The sequence below is a fragment of the Panulirus ornatus genome, chromosome 32 (genome assembly GCF_036320965.1).
Source record: "Panulirus ornatus isolate Po-2019 chromosome 32, ASM3632096v1, whole genome shotgun sequence".
In the NCBI taxonomy this organism is placed as follows: Eukaryota; Metazoa; Arthropoda; class Malacostraca; order Decapoda; family Palinuridae; genus Panulirus; species Panulirus ornatus.
Genome location: NC_092255.1, coordinates 5157889 through 5174114, shown reverse-complemented (window position 1 = coordinate 5174114; position 16226 = coordinate 5157889). Strand labels below are relative to the sequence as shown.

The 16226-nt window shown below is 41.3% G+C and overlaps 1 protein-coding gene across 2 annotated transcripts in view; it reads right to left on the bottom strand.

Annotated features, from left to right (window-relative positions):
• Positions 1-16226, bottom strand: part of LOC139759005 (tyrosine-protein phosphatase non-receptor type 13-like) — a 260354-nt gene that overhangs the window by 38492 nt on the left and 205636 nt on the right. For both annotated transcript variants that reach the window (XM_071680887.1, XM_071680888.1), the window contains exons 12-18: positions 15980-16084; positions 15692-15786; positions 12781-12940; positions 12142-12339; positions 10354-10565; positions 7346-8012; positions 3975-4128 (exon numbers count right to left, since the gene is read on the bottom strand). In XM_071680887.1, the coding sequence (XP_071536988.1) occupies positions 3975-4128; positions 7346-8012; positions 10354-10565; positions 12142-12339; positions 12781-12940; positions 15692-15786; positions 15980-16084 (1591 nt within the window). The remainder of the gene's footprint in view (positions 1-3974; positions 4129-7345; positions 8013-10353; positions 10566-12141; positions 12340-12780; positions 12941-15691; positions 15787-15979; positions 16085-16226) is intronic.

Below are 16226 nucleotides of genomic sequence, written 5' to 3'. Positions count from 1 at the left end.
GGTAGCGCTAGGAAAAGACAACAAAGGCCCCATTCGTTCACACTCAGTCTCTAGCTGTCATGTATAATGTCATATAATATATATATATATATATATATATATATATATATATATATATATATATATATATATATATATATATATATATATATTCCTATGAGTCCACGGGGAAAATGAAACGCGAAAAGTTGCCAAGTGCACTTTCGTGTAATAATCACATCATCAGGGGAGACACAAGAGAGAAATATAACAGTCAGTTGATATACAACGAAGAGACGTATATCAACTGACTCATATTTCTCTCTTGTGTCTCCCCTGATGATGTGATTATTACACGAAAGTGCACTTGGCAACTTTTCGTGTTTCATTTTCCCCCGTGGACTCATATAGGAATATCTTGATCACGCGCAGCACTGTCTTCCCCCTAACGTGACCCACTAACTTACACGACCTATCTTGACCTGACTCAATGATACAGGAATTTATCTATCGTCACGCGGCGCACTGATAGACATTTTTTCCCCTCCACCCCCTCCCTTCCCTTCCCTTCCCCCAAGTCACCCGTAATTTGTTGCTTAAGCTCCCCCTCCTCCCCCTCCGCTTCTTCTTCTTCCCCTCTCCTCCCCCACCGCAACCCCTAGGAGGAGGGGAAGGGGGATGAGGGAGGGGAAGGGAAGGGGAAGGGAGGGGAAGGAGGGAGGGGAGGGTCACCGCGGAACCCAGTCGATACACCGTGAACTGTGTAGCCACACAGTTCTTCCCCCTCCCCCCCCCATACACACACCCCCCACACCACACCCCCCCACCACACCCATCCACCCTCGTCCACTACCCCCAACCCCACCATCCCCCATTACACCCATCCTTCACTATCCTCCATCGTAGGCAACCCCCTTTCCCCTTACATCCTCCACCTATCCACCTCCCTTCCCCCCCACACACACCCCTCCCACATTGTCGAGGGGAGGGTGGAGGGTGGAGGGGGGGGGGAAGTCTAGCCTCCATGTCACCACTACACACACACACCACTACACAACTGCCGAGGGGAAACCCCCCCTGGCATGACATGCCGAGGGGAAACCCCCTGCCATGACATGCCGAGGGGAAACCCCCCTGCCATGACATGGCGAGGGGAAACCCCCCTGCCATGACATGCCGAGGGGAAACCCCCTGCCATGACATGCCGAGGGGAAACCCCCCTGCCATGACATGCCGAGGGGAAACCCCCTGCCATGACATGCCGAGGGTAAACCCCCCTGCCATGACATGCCGAGGGGAAACCCCCTGCCATGACATGCCGAGGGGAAACCCCCCTGCCATGACATGGCGAGGGGAAACCCCCCTGCCATGACATGCCGAGGGGAAACCCCCCTGGCATGACATGGCGAGGGGAAACGCATCCTCCACCAGCGACATGTACCGTGTCCACGGGGCAGGAACTCACTCCCTTCCGCATATCTCCGTAACTCACCGTTGCCTCTCGATCAGCTGATTGGCCTCCCTCCCGCGCGCCACACACACGCCCGATCAAGCGACGCGCGCCCTCTCTCTCTCTCTCTCTCCGCGCCCTCACTCTCTCTCTTCTTATCCTCGTTATCTCTATTATTCCACTCGACGGACTTATCGCACACTTCCTCCTCCTTCGTTATCGTAAGGGGTTTAGAATGGTCCGTCTCACGAGGAAGAGGAGGAAGAGGAGGAGGAGGAGGAGGAAGAAGAAGAGGAGGAGATGGGAGGAGCAGAGCGACAACAAGTGGCCCCTGGCACACAACAACAGGGCCGCCATGACGGCGGTTGCCATGGAAACGTGTAAACAAAAATCAGCTGGGCCGCGCTGTTGCCATATAAAGGTCACATATTTTTTTCATTTTTATTTCTCTCTTTAAAATCACAAAATCGATATCAAAATGCCTTCGTTACATACAAGGACTAAGGCATTTAAAATGCCTTCATTACATATAAGGACTAAGGTAGTTAAAATACCTTCATTACATACAAGAATAAGGCAGGAGGGGGTTTTTGAAGTATTTTTGAAAGCAGTGTCGTGAATGAAAAGAAAGAAAAAAATATGACAGCATGCATTCAACCAGTTATATATATGCTAATGTAAATTGCATAAAAAACACCATACATGGCGGTAATTACTGAAGCAGGGGGGAAGGGGGGGGGGGGGAGGTAGCGATGCTGTTTCCTGTGTGGCGAGGTAGCGTCTAGAATGGATGAAGGCAAGCAAGTATGAATATGGAAATGGGTATGTATGCATATGTCTATGTATGTGTATATATGCTCATATGTATATGTACGTACATGGGCGTTTATGTATGTATATGTATATACATACATATGTATATGGATGGGCCATTCTTCGTCTGTTTCCTGGCGCTACCTCGATGACGCGGGAAACAGCGATTAAGTATAATAAATATAAGATAAACATATGCATGTGCAATTTCTGAGAGTAAATACAGCAGATTAATACAACTGTAAATACAGTACTTACTACGAAAAACGGCTTAGGTAACAGACGTAAAAGAAAATAAAAGTAAATTATGTAAATAAATGGCTGTCATTGTAAAAATAACTACAAACGAAAAAAAAAATTTACATTTACAATCTCACATCATAAATTCGACTTTAGGGTGAAGCATTATCACTTATAGGTGGCCATAAATAGGCGAAATAAAGGGTAAAAAAAAATGGCAATTCGAGAGAGAGAGAGAGAGAGAGAGAGAGAGAGAGAGAGAGAGAGAGAGAGAGAGAGAGAGAGAGAGAGAGAGAGTTAGGTTATAAAGTAATAACATAATCATAGCGACACAGATGTCGGGAAGTAAGACCAGCATGAAGGGTAAGTAGCAACACTATCACTACTACCCTACCATACTTGACGAGACTGGTGAAGTAGTAGTAGTAGTAGTAGTAGTAGTAGTAGTAGTAGTAGTAGTAGTAGTAGTAGTAGTAGTAGTAGTAGTAGTAGTAGTAGTAGTAACAGTAGTAGTAGTAGTAGTAGTAGTAGTAGTAGTAGTAGTAGTAGTAGTAGTAGTAGTAGCAGCATAGCAGTATAGCAGTAGTAGCAGTAGCAGTATCACAGTAGTGGCCACAGTTGACAGGACCGTGGCCAAACATCTGTTGTCTGTGCACGCGAAAATCAACTCCAGTATTGACCTGTGACCCGCCAACGGGGGTAGGAGGGGGGAGGGAAGGGGAGGGGGGAGGGAAGGGGAAGGAGGGAGGGTTAGGCAGGGGGGGGGTAATTGGTGGAGGGGGGGAGGGGAGAGAAAAGAATGGGAAGAACTTTATCAAAAATTCACAAAAATATTGACGTGTGTGTGTGTATGTGTGTGTGTGTGTGTGTGTGTGTGTGTGTGTGTGTGTCACGTGAGCAACTGATAAGGCTTTTATCAGCACGTGTGACACATGACACCCACCATACCCAGACACATGACACCCTCCATCCGGCTACATTCTGTGCCTTGGGTCATATGACACAACCATATCACTATGGTACCATGGCATGGTGCACGGTGATCCTTACATACCGCCATCAGTATGGTACCATGGTACGCTGTACCGTAATACTCATACTGATATGGTACCATGGTACGTTGCACCGTAATACTCATACTGGTATGGTACCATGGTACGTTGTACCGTAATACTCATATCGGTATGACCATGGTAAGTTGTGTCGTAATACTCATACCAGTATGGTACCATGGTACGTTCTACCGTAATACTCATACTCGGTATGATACCATGGTACATTGTACCGTAGTACTCATACCGGTATGGAACCATGGTACGTTGTACCGTAATACTCATACTGGTATGGTACCATGGTAAGGTGTCTCGTACACCATAGTACTTACAAAACAAGGACAGCAGCCATGAGGATTTTGACGAGAGGTCAGTAATTACTTCAGGGGGTCAGTACACACCAGAGGGAGTACTCACTTCAGGGGGGGGTCAGTACTTACCAAGGACGACAGCTGTGGGTGTGGTGTTCAGTTCATGGAGGCTGGGCAGGTGGTGGTGGTGGTGGTGGTGGTAGAGACCCTCTGTGCTCCGGAGCAGCCGACGCTTCTGCAGTGCTGCTGCGGACACTCGCGTCCCCATCCTGACCCCGCCACCCTGGTGGGGCACAAGTATGGGTTAGAGGAGGAGGGGAATGGGTCTCACAGCAAGGGGGCTTAGTGGAAGGGGCAGGGGGGGGGGCTTCACAAGGGGGTGGGACCACAGCTAGGGTGACAGTGGGAATGGGGCAGGGGAATAGACTTCTACTAAGCGAAGTATAGGATAAGCTTACGTGAAGGGAATAAATGGAGAAAGAGTATCACTTGGTCAAAAAAAAGAGAGGAGGGAATAGCGGTTTCACTCTTTTCCAGGAAGAAGTGTCTGGTGAAGCACTTGACAAGAGGGCTTACCTGGGGTACTTGACAGACGGCGTGGGGGTGTGCGAGGCACATGACTGAGACAGGAAGGTAGCGGATGTTAGCTCAAGTGAAGGAAGGGGTAGATGGATCACTTATCAAGGTAGGGGGTTAGTGAGGTACTTAAGGAGAAAGAGGCTTGTAAATGTCAATTAACAGGGGGAGTGGGGGTGTTAGTGAGGCACTTGAAAGAGGGAGGGGGCTCGTAGGATACTTGAAAAGGGAAGGGGTTAATGGCATACTTGAAAGACGGAAGGGGCTTGTCAAGTACTTTAAAGAAGGAATTAATGACACTTGAAAGAGGGAGGAGGTTAGTGTGGCACTTACAAGTGGAAGGGGTTATTAGAGAACTTTATAGAAAGAAGGGATTAAGCGAAGCACTTAAATGAGGGGAAGGGGAATGATGATGCACTCTATGGATGGAGGAAGTCTGTGAGGCATTTAAAAAATGGTTAATAGTATCCTCAACACTTACTAGAGGAAGGGGACTTGCTAAAGATCAATAATCAATAAGCAGGGGAGACAAGTGGGGGGGGGCAACAAGACACACAGGACAAGAAGCACCTAAAGTGAACATGAATGGCATGCTGCGTTGTTGCACCACCACACCCAACACTCAGTTGCTCATATTTACTCTGTCTGGAGAGCAACACTATGAACCATCATAAATTGTCGAATCACATAACATCATCTGATCATCATGAATGAAGGAAAACCTTCCTCAATGGACAACAACGAATTAGCTTATCAAGCATTTAAATTTGCATGAAAATATTGAAAGGAAGAAGAAGATATTACGAATGAATTACAGTAATGATAATAAAGCTCGCCATAATTTTCTGAACTGACCAACAAGAATGAATCATAAAAACGTCTTTAATAACCTGATACTTGGAAGATACAGTATATTCAGATGTTACGGAAAATTTCCCATAAAACAGAATATACTTGAAAGTTCTGCAATGAGCCCTTAGAAGGAATACCCACTCAAATTCACTAAAAAAGCAAAGAATTGTTGCATATAAATCCAGCACACCCATCTTCAAAATGTTTGAACAAGAATAAACAAAAAAATCCAGGTAGGGGCAGGACCCTAGCTAAGTCCTGGTTCTGGGAATGCCAGGTCATTGATTAAGTCTTCAAAATCCGATTCTGTTCTGACTAAAGTCTGATCTCTGGGCTCAGGTGTTATCAATAGTGAATCCTTACGAGTCTATAATCCAGACAGGGCAGAAGCCTCACCTCTTCTTAGGTATTATCTTTGTCGTACATAATGTTGGTTTCCGTCCATTTATCTTCAGAGTTCTTCTTTTGGTTTTTCTTGTTTTCTCTGTAGCTTTTGCCATGTCATGAACAATTTGTTATGCATGTTTGAGTACTTCATATACTTTTATATTAGATCTTATAAATCATCCCACATCCTATCTTTGAAGAGTCTGCAAATCGATAAAATTTATCCAACTACCTTCATTAAGTATATACTGAAATGTTGGTATTTTGTTCCACATTATTTATCTATCTTTTTCCATACATGTTCAGCATTTCCAGAATTAGCAAGATGATGCTACTAACAGACAAGGTAAAGTTCTCATTCACTAACATCTATGCTCTAGCTGTCATGTGTAATGCACCAAAACCACAGCCCCTAACCCCAACCAGGTCCTGCACATCTTTTTGTCATTTCCCCTTGCAGCTTCATTTGCTCTGTAAAACACATCACTCTAGTTCAATCTATCCCAAGCACAACTATCTTCATTAATTCATTATCCATCTCAATTCCAAGAAATTTTCAACCCTTTTCCTAGCAGCTTATTAAAAAGAAATGTGAACTTCCACCCTTAAGAAGGTAAAATACTTCTTACTTCCCACCTTGCTCACCAAGGAAACTTATCAAAAGAGACCAGCATTGCATACAAGAGCCTCATTTCCATGCATAGATGTCTGGTGATATTATTTCCACATGTTCTAATAGTAAAATTCTACTAAATCATCTTTACAATTTCTTAGCAATCCTTTGCTTACAGATTTTTTCTTCATATGTTCATTCTCATCCTAAATTGTTCTGCATTGTCTTATACAAACAGTATCTTTATTCGTGCCCATTTATGAAAATCCTTCACATTAATTTCATTTACTTCAGCAATGCTTATCACATACCTCCACATATGAATTCATTTCATATTCAATCATTTCCCTGATATTATAAAACATGAGGTAATTTGCTTAAGACACAAAGTATACTAAAATGTGTAAACGATAATTTTTGGCACCTTGTGACAACTTCTGATGTATCTGACAGAGAATCTTTCATCTTATTTGAAGAATTGCTCCTACAGTCAGTAGAATTTCACCAAAAAATGTCATCCAATTTCAGAAATTTTTCTTTTCAAAGACCAAAATACAGATTCATGGAATGAAAACAGCATCTGAGGGTGCGAAATAATCTAAGGGATGATTAAGTCAATGGAAACATGCGTGGCAAGAATTCTTGATAACAAAGGAATAAGTAAAATGATGAGTGACAGGAATGACAGATACTGAGTGCTGAGAAGTGCTGAAAGAAGCTCATGGTATATAAGGAAAGCACGGAAGAAGTACTAGAGGGTATAACAACAAAAAGCAGGGCCATAAGGTGTGGTAAGAAGGTTTAGAGAAAATAATAGTTCAAAGTGTATTAAGTATGGGATTAGAAGGAACATGTAGTATTATGATGTAAAGAGTGAGGAAAGCTGAAAATCAAGGAAGATTTTCGCGTGTGGAATGGGGTACTAGTGTGTATGAATAAGAACAAGTGGACAAACATATGAAGAAAATTTTTAAGGATTCTAAGATCAGCTGGTGATGTTAGGTGTACTAAAACACAGAGGTGAAATGTGGCTCTGGGAAAATGAATGAAAATGTAATGCTGAGGTACTGACCTTCTTGGGAGATGCAAGGAGAGACTCGTCACTGCCAAATTCCCGGGTAAGCTCAGGCCTAGTAGTCCCTGAGCCTCCCTTGCTGCTGCTTTCTATATTGCTCTTGGAACGCTGGTGAAACACCCGTGGGACTGAAAACTTTATATCACCTGATGCTTCCTGCTGCTGACGTTGGTGAGACTGTTGCTCATTCTCCAAGTTCTCAATAGAAAAAACCTCATCAACTTCATCCCCACCACCACGCCACAGGATATCTGACAAAAACTTCTCACGAGACAGACTATCAGATGACTTAGGTCCTCCTGATACTACCGGCCAAAGGGATGTTGAGACATCTGTTCTCTCTGCCCCGAGGGCTAAAGACACTTTTGTGCACTCATTATGGTCACTTTGTGTTCCATGGTGGTCCCCTGAGCCCCCTGGTGCCTCAATAACTTGCCCACCAGACACCAGTTCATCAGCAGCATCTGCTGAGGAAAGGCTGGTCCTAGCAGTCGTTGTTGCTGAGGAGGTGCTACTGGGGGCTCGTGACTGGAGGTCCTGCTGGGTAGGGATCACCTCCAGGGGTATCCCTGAGCCCCCAACAGGTAAAGATGGGTGGTTCAAGACAGCAGCGTCATAGTGGAAACTCTGGTGAACTGTAGCCAGGTAGAAAACATGACGACTCCTGACAATACACAACACTAGGTTATCTATTTAAGCAACATATTATACAAAATGAATATCCTCACAACCAACACTTGTTATACAACTTTGTACCAATTTCCATGGCGTATAAAAGTATAGCCCATGTAAAGCCTTAGCAAAAATGATGGCAACAGCACAGAGACAACAGGAAGCCCCTCACACACAGGCACACTGGACACTAATACACCACACTCTCCAGTCATCCCTCCCTTGCCAACGTGTACTCCATACGAGAGATTATGTGAAAGGGAGAGAGGGGAGGGAGGGATTATTGTTTTGTACTTTGTGAGAGGGGGGGGGGTTGGTCAGGGTCACCTTGTAGATGCAGGTTATGAAAGAAGAAAGAACTGAGCCTTGCACTGTGAAACAGGGATGGAGGGGGGTCATGCTGTACACTATGTGAAGGGGATAGAGGAAGGGGGTTATGCATTGAACTGTGAAATTTGAAATGGCAAAAATCATAACCTATACCATTTCAGTTGTAAGGGAGAGATGGGTTATACCTTAAATGGTATGAGAAGAGGATGGTCATATATTATATTGCTCAAGTAGTAAGGGAGAGAAGAGTCATACCTTACACTGTGTGATGGGGGGATGGAAGAAGTCATGTCTTGTATTGTTTCAGTAGCAGGGGTGGGAGGGGATCATTACCTGCTCTGTGTGAATGGCACGGATGGTAGGGTTCATCCTTTGTATCAAGAAAGGGAATGAAGGGGGTTATTTCTTGGACTGTGTGAGAGGTGGAGGAGGGTAATGTCATGTCTTGTAATGTGCAAGAGTGGATAGATGCTGTAAGGGTGGCAATTACAGGTAAAGTCATGTCTTATTCTACGTAACAGAGGATAGAGAGGAGGTACAGTGTGAGGATGGAAAGGGAACATGCCTTATGTCATGTGAAAGGGAGAGGGACAGGGCTCTGTCATGTACTATGTGAGGGGGTAGAAAGGAGTGTGGTAGGAAAAAGAGTGTGGTTGAGAGAGCAGAAGAGGGTGTGTTGAAATGGTTTGGACATAAGGAGAATGAGTGAGGAAAGGCTGACAAAGAGGATACATTTGTCAGAGGTGGAGGGAACAAAGAGAAGTAGGAGACCAAATTGGAGGTGGAAGGATGGAGTGAAAAAAATTTTAAGCGATTGGGGCCTGAACATACAGGAGGATAAGAGGTGTGCAAGGAATAGAGTGAATTGGAATGATGTGGTGTACCAGGATCGATGTACTGTCAATGGACTGAACCAGGGCATGTGAAACATCTGGGGTAAACCACGGAGAGGTCTGTGGGGCCTGGATATGGACAGGGAGCTGTGGTTTTGGTGCATCACGCATGACAGCTAGAGTGAGTGTGAATGAATGTGGTATTTATTGTCTTGTTTTTTTGGCGCTACCTCACTGAAGCAGGAGTTGCGATGATGTTTCCTGTGGGATGGGGTAGTGCCAGGGAATGGATGAAGTCAAGCAAGTATGAATATGTACATGTGTATATATGTATATGTCTGAGTATGTGTATGTATATGTATATGCATGTATATGTGTATATACTGTATATGTGTATGTATATGTATATGCATGTATATGTGTATATATTGTATATGTGTATATATATGTGGGTGTATGGGCATTTATGTATATATATATATATATATATATATATATATATATATATATATATATATATATATATATATATATGTGTGTGTGTGTGTGTGTGTATATGAGTGGACTGGCCATTCTTTCTTTGTTTCCTGGCATTACCTTGCTGATGCGGGAAATGATCAAATATAACAAATAAATAAATAAATAAAGTTATCATTATTATCACTGTTCTTTGCTTTGTCGCTGTCTCCCGCGTTAGTGAGGTACTGCAAGGAAATAGACAAAAGAATGGCCCAACCCACCTACCTACACCTGTATATACATACACGTCCACACACGCAAATATACATACCTATACATCTAAACGTATACATATATATACACACACAGACATGTACATATATACACATGTCCATAATTCATACTGTCTGCCTTTATTCATTCCTATCGCCACCCCACCACACATTGAATAACAACCCCCTCCCCCCAGCATGTGCGCGAGGTAGCGCTAGGAAAAGACAACAAAGGCCACATTCGTTCACACTCATTCTCTAGCTGTTACGTAATAATGCACCGAAACCACAGCTCCCTTTCCACATCCAGGCCCCACAGAACTTTCCATAGTTTACCCCAGATGCTTCACACACCCTGGTTCAATCCACTGACAGCACGTATATGCACAAATTCTAACTTTCAACATACCAAAACATTACATTAAGTTTCTAAGCTCACCTATTTTCCTGCAAATGAAATTTTATCTTGGTTGACTTGGCAGGTCCACGCACTGCTACTGTTAGTCTATGTGTGGTATATGATAGTCTCTTGACTGAGGGCCAAGGATGAAGTGTGGCTTGAGCAACAGACTCTGAAGTGAGGGGTCCACTGCCCAACACCAGTACACCATCAAGCCCAATACCCAGTCGCCACTGCTGACGTCCCTTGTCCTGATCAAGGTAGTAATGTCAAATGCATGCATGTCAATAATAAAAGTGCAAGTTAAATTACTTTTCAAAATAATGACTAGATAGAAATTAATATTCGAAACAGATAAGAGCTGAGCTAAAGGAAAAAATGATGGAGATTATGAGCAACTATTTTCTGGCTTTGTGACCCCTTAATGTTATTGGTGTTGGGTCTTAAAACCTCAGCTACAGTACACACAATGATACTACAACAACAAAACAAAGTGAATTACTTTTTCATTAATTTTGCATTTCATTTCATGCAAGATGGTTGCTAGGACATGGCAAAATCTATCAAGTGAATCTTTATCAATCAAAATCCAATGTTTTTAGCTTTTCACCAACTACGGATCTTGCAGTGTTTGGTCACCAAGAAGGGTTATATTTTGATTATTATGAGTGGAATTAAAAGTTTTTGTAACACATTACTGTGATAGCTAAAGGATATGCTACTTATGGAAGAACTATGCTCAGTCGCTTTAAGTTGGTTCTTGTTCATCCCTTTCTGTGCTAATGTCCCTCACCGAGGTACACTTAACAGTGTGCTCCTCCATTAACACAATGCAATTTCCTGCTACAAGCTGAATTTTACACATACTATAGGCCTTTTGGCTGGCCATAAGTGGTAACCCACACAAAGGATGAGTCACAGGAGGGACCTGAAAGCCTCAGTAACCATCTAGTGATCAAGGCGGATGGCTGTGTGCTTTTTCTAGGGACTCACCACGGTTGTAGAACCCAAAGCTGCCAATAGGACCCAATGCTAATAAGCCCACACTGCCCATACTTAGGAAAGAGCAACCTGGTAATCAATGTGGCCTCCTAAACCTGGAATGTTTATCACTTCCTTCCTATCAATAAATAACGATTCTGATATTTTTGGTCCAGCTAATCATATAAATAAAAAAGTCATCAAAATGTTACAAAATGTTTACATACTGTGCAGAGGCCAATCCAATAAATATGTTTTTCATAATTAGGAAATGGTTAAGTTTTAATTTGTAAGAAGTATCATTGGTTCTTATATTTGTTGTGCCTCTGTCAAAAAAATAATTTTGAGGGTGCTATAGAGGCAGGCCTAAAAAAGTAATTTGAGCAACAAAAGCATTAAATGGATCATTCTTATGAACATTCTGAAAAAGGGGAGAAGTCCATTTTGACTGGAAAACAAAACCGCGCTCTTGATTAACTCAATTCAAACCTACAGTGCATTATGGTAACTCAAACCTACAGTGCCCTTTGGTAACTTATAACTACATACTCTATGGTAATCTAAACCTACAAAGCCCTATGGTAACCAAGACCTACAATGCCTTCTGGTAACCCAAAATTATGGTTCCCCATGGTAACCCAAACCTATACTGTATCTGGAAGTAATATTTGCGGTCATTCATTTTTTTGTCAAGTGTTTATGGATCAAAGACTAACAGATATGCATGAAGACAAATAAAGAAACAAATGAAATGAAACTTGCCACATCGTGTATATGTAACTTAGAACCATAATTGATCAGCCAAAACTGAAGATCATGTCTACAGCATACTTTCATCTTGATTACCTGTGTAACATGGTAGTAATGTGCCCCATAGTGCTGGGTGTCCTGCAAAGTGGTAATGAAGCGTGTTTGAGCCTTCGCATGGTGTAGACCTGCTAAAGCTGCGTGGTTCTGTTGTAGCGTCCGTGACACCTGACCGGACTGTCCTCCACGAAGTAGTGATTCAGGGACATAATGCTCAGGGAGGAAGTAGCTGACACCCTAGGAAAGAAAACAAATAAAATAAAGGACTTTTCTATTCAAAGTCTATAACCAATAAGGTGTCACACAGTAAAAATTTCTAGATAACTAAATCAAACTGTGGGTCATTAGAGACAAATGCTATGACAAATATATAGGTCAAATCAACAATCTCTTAGCATTGTCTGGTCCACTGTTCCTCTAATGGTGAAGTCTCCATTTAATCAGATATCAGGAAGTTAAATCAAAAGTCATACGAAACTCAACATGATCTTAACTGATGAGCAATATTCCCATGATCTATTCTACTCAACCAAGAAGGTCCCCTATCATCTATCTGGTTAAGTGCACATTTGAGGTTTAGAGAAAACAAAAGAAGATAATCAAGAGACACAATAGCATTCACATGCAGTAAATCTCACCCGTTCAAAATCAATCTTATTCCGCCTTTGAAAATCTCACCTGTTCCTTCTGATCACCAAACTCTGCTTGTAGAGCAAGAGTTGCCAGATGGAGCAACACATCTGATGGCAGTGCAAGGTGGCCCTCTAAAAGGTCATGTCTTAATTGTAAATACAGCAGTTGCCTCGATGAATCTTCCATTTCTCCAACATTGCCGAACCTAATGAAGTCAGAGGAGAAAAACTCTTAAGCAATACCAAAAATAATCACATTGTAATGATCATGCTATAAATTTTGTGTTTGTTTTTAAAAAATCTTACCATTACAATAAACCTTAACATGCAATATAACTGTATTACATAGGCCTGTCCACATTCAAACTTTGATGAACATCATACTCTAATAAAGTTCAAGCATTTACTTACCTTTTCCTCATATTTCCTGAGACAGCCTGGTATGGCATCATATTTCTCTTGCTTTGAGAAGTGTTAACCACATTATTAATCCATGCAGGCATAAGTAAAGTGGTGTATACAAAATGTTTAAATAACTTTGTTTATGACTATCTCATATAAACCACAAATGTCCAAAGTGCAGCAACAAGGTTTTAAGAACTTGAAGAAAAATTCAGCATGTTAACTTGGGTATCAATCTCACATATAGGCTGCGATTATGTAATGAAATCAAGAACATGTCCAAAAGTACAATACAATACTTGACAAAAGCGTCAAAATCTATCTGTCAGCTCTCGGTAGTCCATCCCAATTTAATGGGTAGATCTGGTACATACTCTCCAGCTTTTATCACAATACTGATACTTTCTTAACCTGTGTCGAGTGTGCTAGAGTGAAACATGGACTTCCTCACTAATGAAACAGCTTCTTACTTTTTTACTTTACACATCAAGCTGATTTGCCAACTGAGACTAAAGTCCTTAATCATACCACTTCGGTAAACAACTGATCCCAAATACCTCCTCTAACATCTTCCATGGAAATACCTTCAGCTCTAATCCATTTTCTCAGTGCGTCCATCTTCCTTTAACCTTTTACTTTAATACAATAAAATACTGTGTAATTTGACCATTGTATCAGCTCTGTCATCCACCATACATTCCGCATGACCACAACAAGCTAGACGACTTTTGTCCAAGCATCTTTCTTACGACTTCTCAGCATAAAACCTTTTCAAATCTTCATTATTCATTCTATCTATACTTTTAACTCCAACTGTACTATGCAAATTATCAATTTCTATTGCCCTTATTCTTCACCAATCCTGATCTATTTACAATAATACATTAACTTTTATCTCCAGTTCACTACGCAAAAACTACATTTAAGATAAAGAGATCAGTATACAAATCCTGGAGGTGTTAAAATGGTAGTTAGTGGGGCAAAAAAATACTACAAAAATGCCTTATTTCAAATACAAACTAACTGCTTTTCACACAACGAAGTGCAGTACTTTGCTGTTCTCACACTATCGTAAAGCAGAGGTTACTTGGGAAGGGATTCCAGACTGACACAGCAAAAACCTTCAACACAAAAAGCCAAACGTTTCTTTACATGCACATACAGGCTGAAGTCATGTGGGAACTAATGCAACCATTACTGTGTGCACCTCACATCATCATACCTAAAACCCTTGAAATTCTTGGCTTTAGTCATCAGCATCATTGTTTCTGGAAAAGGTCGTCACTTCCACAACAGTAAGATCTGGTGTGCTGCTTATGTATGAAAGGTACATTTCCAAAGACAGAAATGAGGAATTAAATATTCTTAACATTCAAAGCCATGAAGTACTGAAATTCAAAAAAAAAAAGTCAAATCTAAATAAGTCAGCAAGTTCTGATAATATTTCTATCAAAATGTTGAAAAAAGTAAGATGACAAATAGCATTTCTGAACAAGTGCTAAATGACAGGAAACAAGTTTCAATAATGGAAACAGAAAAAGTACTGCCAACTAACCTCCTGTCTAGCTTACTTTGATTTCAATGAAATTTTAGAAAGAATAATAAGGGAAAAAATCATTAGCATAACGGGAGATAATAAACTAAGAAGCAATTATCAACATCGGAAAATCTGAAAAAATTCTTTAGTCATATATGTAATAACTGGGATTAAAAAATAACCTTAAATTTTATATATTACGACATCCAAGGGGAAGATCTACAGAATGCTAGGAATGGGGGGGAATTGGAAATAAATTAGTTGGTGTGTGTAGTTGGCCATCGTGTCATACTCAGAGAGAAACTCCAGAAGTTGGAGACAGAATTTGGGAGTGTGTGTTAAAGGTGAATGCATAGAGAAGACATAAGAGAAGTAATGAGGTGCACTAGGGGGATGAGACAGGATGATTTGAGGGTAAGTGTAAATGGGAAGGCATTTAATTTCTAATTTGTCCATCTTTCTTAATATTCAAGGTAAAAGATACACATCTATACAAGACTATTAGGACTATAATACCTTCAACCCACCCATTTTTGCCCTGATGACCTCTTCTTCCACACAATCCTTAGCGCACCCACGTCCCTATCCCCTTCTTCCACTCAATGACTCACTTTAACCTCCTCGGCTTCATCTGGTGCCATTTCCACTCCCAGGTACCTCCAAGGCCTTCCCATTCACTACTTACACTCAAACTTTGTCCCATTCTTTTTTTTTTATCTTGGTTCCTTGCCTCCCATGCATACATATATCATCCTCTGCTTAGTCCTTTTACCTTTCTGGACTGAATAAGGAATTTCAAGCATTTAATTCAGGAAAGCCTAAGAAAAATTTCCTTTTCACACAAAACTAACAGTATATTTCTTGACAATTCTTTATGGCTGTACTATCTATATATTTTGCACTCCGACTGTCCAGCCAGTATCATTATTGTCATACCCTCTGCTTCTCTCCCTATTCCACAATATTCATGTTTAATAATGAAATGTTCTCGAGTCAACTCACTATATATTTTCCTTACCTAAGATAGTACATAATCCTCAGGTGTAGGGTAAAATTATCCTGCATGAGACCATCTTTTGTGGGATGCTTCTCTTTCCACCCTGGAGGAGCAACCTATAAAACAAGTCAAATTTTCTATCAAACTGTAAAAAAATAATAAAAAAGATAATCAAACACAGAGATGATCAGTGTATATTTCTTTGTTCATGAAGTCAACTCCTATAATCAGTGTAAAACTGTATACATTCTGTATGCCATCTTATGAAGAAGGTTGGCCAGCAAATACTCATACAGAAAAAATTTCTACCTTATGCAGCTTTGTCTTTGGTGCCACAAAGTGAAACTCTCCACTACCCAACACAGCAAGACCTAGCATGTTCTGCAGTGGTATGTTCTCCTCTCTAAACACAGCCTGAAAAACAGACATGCTTCATAATACAATATAAATGTTTAGCAATCACAAGACTATTTCATCTCTCTACAAAAAGTATAGTAAAGTATCATTAACTTAAGTACCATTAACAAGTTTATTTTACAACGCTACTAAATGTGAT